This window comes from Mya arenaria, chromosome 10 (genome assembly GCF_026914265.1).
Source record: "Mya arenaria isolate MELC-2E11 chromosome 10, ASM2691426v1".
Classification (NCBI taxonomy): Eukaryota; Metazoa; Mollusca; class Bivalvia; order Myida; family Myidae; genus Mya; species Mya arenaria.
In genome coordinates this window covers 36,940,044-36,952,087 of record NC_069131.1, presented here as the reverse complement: position 1 = coordinate 36,952,087, position 12,044 = coordinate 36,940,044, and the positions used below count along the sequence as shown (strand labels likewise).

At 34.1% G+C, this 12,044-nt stretch overlaps 1 protein-coding gene across 3 annotated transcripts in view; it reads left to right on the top strand.

Moving 5' to 3' along the window:
- LOC128205920 (solute carrier organic anion transporter family member 5A1-like) overlaps positions 1–12,044 on the top strand; it is a 62,505-nt gene that overhangs the window by 25,826 nt on the left and 24,635 nt on the right. For all 3 annotated transcript variants that reach the window (XM_052907982.1, XM_052907981.1, XM_052907983.1), the window contains exons 2-4: positions 2,368–3,317; positions 6,432–6,637; positions 7,514–7,628. In XM_052907982.1, coding sequence (XP_052763942.1) covers positions 2,507–3,317; positions 6,432–6,637; positions 7,514–7,628 — 1,132 coding nt within the window. In that variant the 5' untranslated portion in view covers positions 2,368–2,506. The remainder of the gene's footprint in view (positions 1–2,367; positions 3,318–6,431; positions 6,638–7,513; positions 7,629–12,044) is intronic.

Here is a 12,044-nt window from a genome sequence, read left to right as displayed (position 1 = left end):
AGAGTAAGCTGTCGTAGCTCAGTGGATACAACGCTGGACTGCAATTTTGGCGACACGGGTTCGAACCCGGTCTCAGACACAATTTTTTTTTTACATTTTGGTACTTTTTTTTTCAATTGTGATAACAAAGTATAACACATTCTATTAGATAATTGTCCTGAGATTTTTTTTGGTGCAAATCTGGTGTACAGTCCCTTTAATATTTTTTTATTTTTTTTTAAAACTGTTTTTCCCTACCGCTGAAATATATGGATGTGTAAGAAACTGTCAGGCAATTATGAATATTATAGATGTGTGTCAGTCAACATCTATGATTCTTTATGGAAATTGGAACGTCTATAGGCATTTAATTTATAGCGCAGCTTATAAAGGCCACAGTTTAATTTTCATAACGACCTCCAAGTAAATGATTACAAATATATATTAATTAAAAACACTTGTAGGTAAACAAAAATGATTTTAACCATTTAATATTAAATTATATAATCATAAATTTGGAGGTCTTCATGAAAAGTTAACTTTTGCCTTAAGCTGCGCTTTGAAATGCTAATGGTTGTTTAATTTCCGCAAGATCTTCGAATAAACAATAACCCATAGATACAAAATTGTTAATTAATATATCAAATTTTATCTTTTCATCCACAGATTGATACTGCGTGTGATGGGAGGGAACCCTGGGTTTGATCCTGTACATATTTAAGCTACGCTCTCACTGATGGACAGTTTTGACATTTTTAAAATTTTGTCTCAACATCTGAGCTGATTTTGGCATTTAAAAAAAAATGCTTTCAATTCAGTCATATTATATAACTCACAACAGATCAGATCTCATTATTTGATCGAAACAAAGCTGAAAGTTTCAATTCTTTTTAAATGTCATTAGTAATGCTTTTAGCCATAAAACATCAATTTTCGACCATAATGTAATCACCCACCTCCTTATTTCATTGGCTTCCAGACATTTTCGCAAAAATTGGCTTATTCCAAGACAAACAACAAAAAAAGTTGTCATAACAGTCAATCTGTATGAGTGCTTTTAAATATTTACCAGAAGCAATTTGTACAGTCAGTCATTTATTCAATAATGAGTCATTGAAATAAGACTTTTTGATTAAGGAGCTGGAAAATTCTTACTCTACGTAACAGTGGTCGAAATTAGCACAAGCCCGCAAGCCCTGCACTGGTAAAATGTCTTCCGGGCTTGCTCATATTCTGTATTTTATATAGCAGGGCTTGTTCATAAATATGATTCCATGCAATAGAATAAGAATTCGGGCTTGTTCATCCAAAAGTCTAATTTCGATGACTGCTCTAAGTTCTTAATGGGCATCTTTAAGTTTTTAACAGTCCATGGTTTATAAAATTTAGAATTCAATCAAGCCCAGAAAGCATTTTACTCGAGTGCATGGCTTGCGGGCTTCAGCAAATTTTGACCACCGAGTACTTATAATTTGTGAAATATTATGACCTTGAAAATAAGCATATCATGACAAGTTGACCAATAGAATGGCATTAAAAAAAAATAGGTTTGTTTTAAATTAATTCATTATTAATAAAACTCTTGATAAACATTATACGGTCCAACTTGTTGGTTAAAGTGTTTGAATGGTATCAATTTTATTAACAAGCCTGCTATAATATATTATCCAGAATTCGAGGAAGCCTGTGGAAAGCAGTCCACTGAATATTTTTTTTCATTAATGTATTTTTATCCCCATTTTTTCTCTTAAAGAAAAACTTCCTAATCTGAATGAAACGACCAACATTATTTCAAGAAATGATTATGTAACATTTTTTTTTCAGGAATTATTTTCTTTAAGAGTTTGTTATTACCAATATACGTCTAAGAATCCAGATTGGAACTTTTTTACCTAGTAATTTCCCCCGCCAGTCAGTAATAATACTCCCTCAGAGACTATCTTGTGTGCTCAGTGAGGCTTTCAATGTTTGCGATATTGTTAAAACCTCTTTGCTGGAGTTTGCTTAGCTGATATTTGGTTATAGAAAATGATTTATGCCTTATATTAAAATGGCTAGGATATTGAAGATGTTTTTGTCAGAGACTGGCGGCCAATCACTGCCACCATTTTTGTAACAAAGTTACTAAGGCATAGTCATAAAGGCAGAAGCAATCAAATGTTTGCCAATCCTTTATGAAGTTCAGTGTTTATGATCTGATCATGCCTTTGCCAATAATAAAGTATGTATTAAATTGTTAGATTATATTCGGAGTATAATCTTAGATTGTGTACAAATCTGTGATTTCGGAGATGTTCAAAAAATTATTCTGAAAAACAAAAAATTAAATGTCGTCTAATGTTACAATGTAGGATGACTGAATGTTTATATTTTTTCATCTTTTTTCAGTTGACAGAATGAGGAGAGTTGCTAGAGGTCAGAAGGTCAAGGTCATTTCATAGAGCTTAATGTCCAAAGGTCATCAAGGACATCTGATAGGCTACCAATAATTTAAACCGAAAATACCGTGACATACTATCTTGAAACCATGGCAAAGCGTCCAGACCACATCAACCTTAGCTGCAAGGCCAAGGTCGCCTTTTCCCCTCTCTCTGAAGGATCTGTGACTCCTGGGGGTCAAAGTCTGGGTCAAAGGTCATTAGGTGTGGAAAGTTCAACGAGTGGGTACTCAGTGAGTAGTGGATCCAAGTTAATCAAAGGTCTGACAGAGCGAGATCTGATCATCGAGGAACAACTGTGCCAAATTAATATTCCTTCAGATGAAAGGCAGTGTGGAATTGGCAGATTTAGACCAAAATGTATCCAAGGTTGCGCCAGTATCAAATTGTTCGTCGTCATGATGTGTGTACTGATTACAATGTCTGGGACTCTTTCAACAGGTTATCTTAACAGTGTGATAACCACCATAGAAAAAAGATTCGAACTCGGTAGTACCATATCCGGCTTAATCGCAGCGTCATACGAATTTGGGAGTCTCGTTACTGTTGTTTTTATCTCATACTTTGGTGGACGTCGCCATATTCCGCGATGGATCGGGAAAGGCGTTATCATGATGGGCTGCGGTGCTTTGCTGTTTGCTCTGCCACATATCATAGCAAAAAAGTACACAGTGCATCAGGGTATAATATCAAACAGTACAGATGAAAATATATGTAAAATCGTTGATGGGAAAAAATCAGATGAAAACTGCCTGGATAAAAATGCGGGGAATTTGTCATACGTCTTGATATTAATCATTGCGCAAATTTTAATCGGCACTGGCGGTACACCAATATTCACACTTGGGACGACATATATCGACAACCATGTGTCGAAAGACAAATCTCCTGTTTACCTTGGTAAGTTAGTTTAAACATTATTTATTTTACAACAATGGTGAAGAAAGTTAAACTATCAACTTAAATTACATCACTCTCGTTGGCAGGATGTTGCTCGAGAGTATGGTCTTGGGATTTAAATCTGGAGAAAACCCACCTGTACAGCTTAGCAAACACTAACCAACTCACATGCGCCCGAACTGGGAATCGAACCTGAGTTGCCATTGATAGAAGCAAGTGCAATAACCACTGTGTAAACTGACAGTCTTGGTAAGTTAATGTTTTATACCTAAATTTTGATTCTCGTAACAAATTTTGATTCTCGTAACTTTCATCATATTTGACTTGGATGAACAAGTCTGATACATTTGATTATTACTTGACATCAAATATTTAAACAAGCACCGGAGTGCTTTATAAATTTTAGAATTTTAGCAAGCCTGGAAGATATTTAACCAGTACAGGGCTTGCTGACTTCTGATAATTTCGACCACTGCTCTAACAGTGTTAACTCTTTTAACAGATGTTATTCGCATACTCTCTGGCTTTTGCACTATGTATTGATATGATGTTATATTATTGTGCTCAACAGTAATATATAAATATTCTGGATCACGTTGACTTCTCCTCAGTGCAGGCTTGATTTCTCCTTGAATGCAAATTATACATTTAATAATTAATCTTGACTTCGTTCATCACGCCTGATATTCATTAAGCCAAGTAATTAGTTCTACTCTATAACAATGCCGTAAAGTTCTGCATGTTCATCCGACTATTTACACAATGGGAAAAGCATTCACAAAAGTTACAGCAATTTGTGGTTATAAATGATTTAGAATGCATATTGATTCCTGGTTTTGATAATTACTTTTCAAAATAATTCACAATTTCAAGGTCAAGGGTATTGTTACCTTGTTTTCTGACATTCCAGTGCAAGCACGAATAAATATTGGCATTTCATTAGACAACAGCAAACAGTCATTTATGATAATAGAAAGTCAAGAATCGATCGAAAATAATTTGAATAATGCTTGGCAGTATTAATGTGAATACATGGTTTAATATTTTATTATTCAAATACTGTTTAACAATCTTTAACTTTAAATACTCTCTGAGTTTTGCCCCTGCTTTTTTCAAGGCCTTAGTATGCTTCGGGTAACCCGAGCCTACCTTAATAAAAGCCACCGACCCTTGTATTATTTTTTTTAATTTGAAAAAATAATGGTCCTACCACCATTTAAATACAATTTTGTTTAATTATGTTAATGTTGTCATTAATTTTGACAGAGAATAAAGCTCCATAACAACAGCAATATATATGAATGACATTAATTTTGCAAGAAATTATTAAGCCCTATTTACAAGAAAATGATCTTGACAGAAATTTGAAAAAAACAACAACAGTTGACAATAATTAAAGTATATTTGGAAACAAATAAATCCCTACCTACCATACCTTAAATTTTGGGGATGTAACCCTAAACAAAAACTACTTTTTTTTTAGGCCTACCCTGTGTTGAAAAATGCTGTAATGGATCCACACAAGATGGTCATGACTCCATATAAAATATCAGTATAATAATGTATTTTTTGCTTTTTAACTATTAAAGGCCTTTTCCTCAGGGAGTCAATTTAATTAAAGCAGGAAAATATATTGCTTGGAAAATATGTTTTAAAGTTTGAATGAAATTTTCCAGTCTTTCATTATGATGTTCACAGCTCTGGAGCTCATAGAATTGGAAGGCAATCACTAATCAATACATTTGAAACTGTACCAATTGCAGTTGAACATGCTCATCGTGCATTCAGTGACTAATTCCGTTTAAAATGGTATTGATCTATGTTTCTACGCTTGTTATTTTAAACCGAGTTAGGAAGAACATTTTGAGCACTTGTCTTAAAGATGAAATTATGTCTTTTTCAGCCATTAATTACTTGATGAGAGCGGGGCATGAGGTGCATATCTGCTCTATTTCTAATTGGAAGTCAATGCTTCTTTTTTGACTGAGTATTGATCGAAATTCGGCCACAGTCACATTTTATCCCAAAAAGTATTATTTTTCACAAAGTCTAGTTAATTTAAGTATGTTTGTGTTTAAATGCATTCCTAATATTTTCAAATTCTTCAAATTCTGTATCAATTGCCTTGGTTTTGTTTCCTTGTTTGAAATGAATATATACTATATATTGTAAATTCACAATTTTAGGCACGATCAAATATTGAACTTTAACTTCATTATGTTTTTATTGATTTCAGCCTTTACCTTAGGCCTAAAAAAAAAATACATTTGGTTCGGGTTACCCGACCCTACCTACGGAATAGGCGCCGACCCTAACCGTTTTTATAGTCAGTTTGAAAAAAAAATGAAAAACTAAAAAAAAAAAAAAAAAATCTTTTTTTTTTTGCTTTTCAATATGTAGTTTAAAACCTTAATTGCTTATATAGAAGATAACTTTAACACCATTCTCCAATGATGAAAATGACATTCTTATATAAAGCCTAATAAAAAAAAAAATAAATAAATAAAAAGCCTACCTACCCTACCTATTTTTGAAAAGGATGTAACCCTAACCAAACATATTTTTTTTTTAGGCCTTATATGCGATATAAGACATTGGACCAGATGTTAGTAAAGGGCTAGCTGTAAGGTCAAGTATTGAACTTAAACTTCTAAATTCTAAATAAAATATGTTTAATTACTTTCAGCCTTTACCGATGCGACAGGAGCCCTTGGACCAGTTGTGGGTAACGCCCTGGGTGCAAGGTCAAAGATTGAACTTTAATTTAAATTCCAATATGTTTATAAATTTCAGCTTTTACCTATGCGACAGGAGCCCTTGGACCAGTTGTGGGTTAAGCCCTGGGTGCAAGGTCAAAGATTGAACTTTAATTTAAATTCCAATATGTTTATAAATTTCAGCTTTTACCTATGCGACAGGAGCCCTTGGACCAGTTGTGGGTTACGCCCTGGGTGCAAGGTCAAATATTGAACTTCAATTTAAATTCCAATATGTTTATAAATTTCAGCCTTTACCTATGCGGCAGGAGCCCTTGGACCAGTTGTGGGTAACGCCCTGGGTGCAAGGTCAAATATTGAACTTTAATTTAAATTCCAATATGTTTATAAATTTCAGCCTTTACCTATGCGACAGGAGCCCTTGGACCAGTTGTGGGTTACGCGCTGGGTGCGTTACTTCTCCAGTTCTATGTTGACGTATTCAGCTACAAGGTGCACCTGTCGCCCGCCCACCCTCGCTGGATCGGAGCATGGTGGGGCGGCTTCATCATCTGCGGATTTGTCCTGTTCTGTATCGCCATTCCATTCCTGATGTTCCCACAGGTAAATTGCTAACTTCAAACTAGGGTGGGTAAGCTGATTTTTACTCGCACTTGGGCAAGATCTATTTGGGGTGTGTTCGATAAGATTGTTAGTCATTTTAGGATTTTGGAGCATAGTGCACAGACAGATTGTGTAACCGTGGTTACAGCTACCCTGGTTCTTTAACATGCACCAGTGTATAGCAGTTTCATACAAGACCCTCATTTATTGTCCCTACCGGAAGACAACTAGTATTTTGTTAAGAGGTGTGGCGGGGAACCGAACCTGCGACCCTTTGGATTGACAGTCAAGTGTGTTTCCACTAGATCACAAATCCTCCACTGTTCTATTGGTTCTGTAAATTGTTTGTATCAGGTTTTTAGAACATCTGTATTTTAGGTTTTGTTACAGTACCTTGCAAATTAAGGCATCATTCTTGTCATCATGCCTTGCTCAAACATTTTCATGTTGTTCATGACTTATAAACCATTAAAATATAAACATGAAACTTGGTACCAATTTTTGAAATGACCATATCCATAATGTGACTTAAATCCAATCACATCTTCTATATTATTTTATAAGTTATGCCCCTTGGTTAAATTTGAAAATTGATGAGAATTGACAAGATGTCAAAATAATCATATAAAATTGCAGGAAAAAATCATGTTTATTCATAGTTTAAATAAGATACAATACCAGAAAAAATCATGATTATTGAGAGTTTAAATCAGGTACAATAACAGAAAAAAATACCTACAATTACAGGAAAAGTCATGTACTATTACAGAAAAATATGACTTACATGTACAATAACAGAAGAAATCATGTGCATAAAAAGTCATTAACAATTACAGTAAATAGATCTTGTTCAGTACTGTAATTGATCTTCTTCAGGTTTTGATAGAGGAGAAGCGAAAGGTTTTGGAGAAAAAAGCCCGTGAGGATCTACTAAGTCCAGAAACAAATGAAACCACCTCACAGATAGTGGACTATGGCAAAGATGCTAAAGGTTTGTACATGAGGGTTTTCAGGATTTTTTCCAGCCCTTTTTGGGCCCAAAATTTGGCCCTATTTCCCTCCGGAAGAAGGGAAATATATTTATCATTTGACCAGCTAAAAAATTATTTTTAAGTTTTTTAATAAATTTGTTCTTTGGGACGAGCATTGATCTAAACATTTAGCAAATGTATCAATAAAGTGCCATTCATAAATATGTCCATTTTTTTTTATTCAATTTGATAAATGCAGGCTAGGTTAATGAATAAAAAAGCAATGAATTTCTTGAAAAATAAAGCATTAAAATGTATGCAAAAAAGTGAAAACATATATAATTGCCATTAAATTAACTATTTTGACCTGATTTTGTATTTTTCCCACAGTCAACTTTTTACCCAATATGTAAGGCACAGGCAGTCAAGATAATTCCCAAAAATCGCTGCATTAATTATAATAGTCCTGTGATACAAGAATATATGTATTGCATACCGATCCTTATTTTGAGAACGTCATTGCTAACCTCGCATTAATATTTATGGTCTGTGATTTCTATAATGCCCTTTTGACAGCTTGGCGAGGTTTTTTCATCACAGTTCAAATTAGACGGGAAATGTATGGATATTGTTCAGACATGTATTTAGGGCTTACCAAATTGGATTTGTTGAATAGAGGATAATGAATCCCTCGCCGACAGATTCCAGTATATGAAGAGCCTGTTGATTACCAGTTCATCTTGCTCATTTGTATTATAAAGCTGAGTACGGTAAAGTCAGGGATCAAGTTATTTGCTGCTTTTTTGTGATTTCCCTTGAAAATCAGATGTCATTATAAACTGGGCGTCTTTGTGAAATATAAATCTGTAATGATCAGAAAGTTAATTACATAGAAGATAATTGCAAAGTTTCAGTTTTAGATCGTAATATATTTCACCAAATGAGCACCAAAAGAAATTTTGTTTTTAGGCCCTGGAAGTATAAACTTGATTGCCATGACAGTTTTGAAGACAAAGGTCATTTTAAAATACCAAATACTTCTCCATTAATGTACAAATATGAAATCAAATGCTGGAACACATTTTTGATGCCGTCACATCATTTCTGAAATTGGTGCGTTTTTCTAAAATAGTGTTAACTCCAATTTTAGGAATATAATAAAATAGTAGAAAAAATTGTTTGTTTCAGTGTAAGATAGTAATGTATTTCACCTCTTCAACACCAACAGTGAATATTTCTTTATATATATAAAGCCTAATAAGAAAAAAGAAAGAAAGGATATGTACCCTTAATTAAACCAAAACATTTCTTTTTTGGGGGCTTAGATATTTAACATTAAGATTTTCTTAGAATTCAGTAATAAACACAAAACACTGCTGTACTTTTCACTCCTGTTTCTTTGTAGGCATTATTTATTATTCTGACTTAAAAGAACTCTGAAAAAGGACATCCCAAGAATAGCCAAAGTCGCCCGCCCTCTAATGTAATTAGGAAGGAGACTGGTTTTTGTGCCACAAATATACAAACAAGAAAGGAAATGCATTACCGTATCTTGCTTGTGTTGAGTGTAATTTTGACGTCACTCACGGTTTCGTCTGATACAGAATGCATAAATAGACTATCCCCCAAGGTTATTTTGTTATTTTATGAGACAGACAGTTTTTCTTCTTTTATTCTTATAGTGCACGAAGGGTTGTTTATTTTGATTTACTTTTTCAAGAAAAATTATATGGACTTTAAATGTCATAATTTATGATGAAGGGAAAGATTTAAACATCTCATATATTTTTTTTAGTTGTCTTTCAGACAGTTGAAAATAAACAATGTCATATATTATATGTAAATGAAGAGCATATAATTATTCTTCACAAGGGGTAAATAGCACTTGCCCGCACATTAAACCCTGTACTACTAAAATGTTTTACAGGGTAAAAAATGAACTGCAATGTAGGCCATTTAACGATCCAAAACTCCATTGACTGCTGCACAGTCTTATTTACGGTGGCATTAGGTGGAAATGAGGTAAAAAATGGTGAAAATTAGATCAAAGTCCCATTTTCTTTGGTTTTTCATCATTTTTCACAAAATGCCACCCGTTCCAATACTCCTCAAACTGTCATCCATTTTCCACGATAAGTTGCTCAAATTCTGTATTTTATATATCGGGACTTTTAAATGTTGAATTTTTTTGATGCCAAGTCTGATCATAGTGAAATGATTTGGACTTGTTCATCCGAATGTCCAATTTCATTGGCTGAGTTACTCTGACATGACATCCATTCAGTTTACAATGCCTGTTTAATGCCACTTGTTAGATAGTGACATTGACCAGAACTTGTTGTTACATATCTAATGCTCATAAATGGGCAGATTTCTCCCTCGAGGGCCGCTAATGTGGTTTGCTATCGACCTTATGAAGCCTGTTTAAAATCGCCTGTGACAGCATAGTGATTATAGAGGCTTCATATAATGTTGATTGACTCTTGTAAGGTATCAGTGCTGTCACAGTGATGCTTTTTGAATTACCTGCGCACTAACACGGCTTGTCAGATGGCTCATATAATTAGTAGGTATTTTCTAGCTAAAAAGGTATTTTCTAGTTCATTACGAAAATTAAGATCAATAGGTCGAATTGAAACAATTTGTGTCTCTTGCCTTAAAGCTGCACTCTCACAGATTTTCCATTAACGGTTTAAGAAAAACGCATAAAACATCAATTTTTGAACATAAATATGAAAAATCTACAATCAAATTTTTGTCAGCAGTCTTATTTAACTGGTTTCCATGGATTTTTGCAAAAATTGGCTCATTCCTAGAAAAAAAATTAAAAAGTTGTCAAAACTTTTATTCTGTGAGAGTGCAACTTTAAAGCTGCACTCTCGCAGATTATTTTGATAACTTTTTTTGTCTCGGAATGAGCTAATTTTTGTGTAAATGTCTGGAAACCAGTGATTTAAGACTGCTGACAAAAGAGCAGGTTGCAGTATTTATACCCCCCGACAAATGAAGTTTAAAGGGGGTATATTGGAGTCACCCTGTGGTCGGTCGGTCGGTCCATCGGTCAGTCGGTCCGTCCGTCGGTTTGTCCGTCGGTCCGTTGCAATTTACCTTGTCTGGAGCATAAATTAAAAACTATTGGATGGAATTTAATAAAACTTCATACAATGATAGAGCATAATGAGAGGAAGTGCAGTGTTCAATAACCAAAACTCTATTCTTGCTTATTACTGAGTTATTGCCCTTTGTTACTTTTTTTTGTCCAGAGTATAACTTGAAAAGTACTGGATAGGATAAAGCACAATGAGAGGAAGTACAGTGTTAAAGAACCATAACTCTACTTTAGCTAATTACTGAGTTATTGCCCTTTATTTGTTTGTTTTTTTACGTCAAATATTTTTCCAGACATTAACTTGCAAACTACCAGATGGAATTTATTAAAACTTAATACAATGGTAAATCACAATAAGAGGAAGTGCAGTGCACAAGAACCATAACTCTTTTTCTGCTAATTACAGAGTTACTGCCCTTTGTTACTTTTTTTCTTGTCCGGAGCATAACTTAAAACTATTAGATGGAATTTAATAAAACTTCATACAGTGATAGATCATAATGAGAGGGAGTGCAGTGTACAGGAACCGCAATTCTATTTCAGCTAATTACAGAGTTACTGCCCTTTGTTACTTTTTCTTGTCCGAAGCATAACTTGAAAATTATTGGATGGAATTTATTAAAACTTCATACAGTGATAGATCATAATGAGAGGGAGTGCAGTGTACAGGAACTGCAATTCTATTTCAGCCTATACAGAGTTACTTCCCTTTGTTACTTTTTCTTGTCCGGAGCATAACTTGAAAACTATTGGATGGAATTTAATAAAACTTCGTACAGTGATAGATCATTATGAGAGGGAGTGTAGTGTACATGAACCACAATTCTATTTCAGCTAATTACAGAGTTACTGCCCTTTGTTACTTTTTCTTGCTGGAGCCTAACTTGAAAACTATTAGATGGAATTTAATAAAACTTTATACAGTGATATATCATAATGAGAGGAAGTGCAGTGTACAGGAGCCATAATTCTATTTCAGCCAATTACAGAGTAATTGCCCTTTGTTACTTTTTCTTGTCCGGAGCATAACTTGAAAACTACTGGATAGAATGTAATAAAACATTATACAATGGTACAGCACAACGAGGAGTTCAGTGTTCATGAATCATTACACTATTTTAGCAAATTACAGAGTTATTGCCTTTTTCTGTGTTTTTTTTGTCAAACTTTTGTCCGGACAGTAACTTGAAAACTACTAGATGGAATTTCATAAAACCTCATACAATAAGTCATAATGAGAGGCGGCGTTCGGGGGTATTAATCACCTTCAGTGATAGCTCTAGTTATATTTACGTTTGAAAATTGATGGTTAATGGTTAAAAGCATT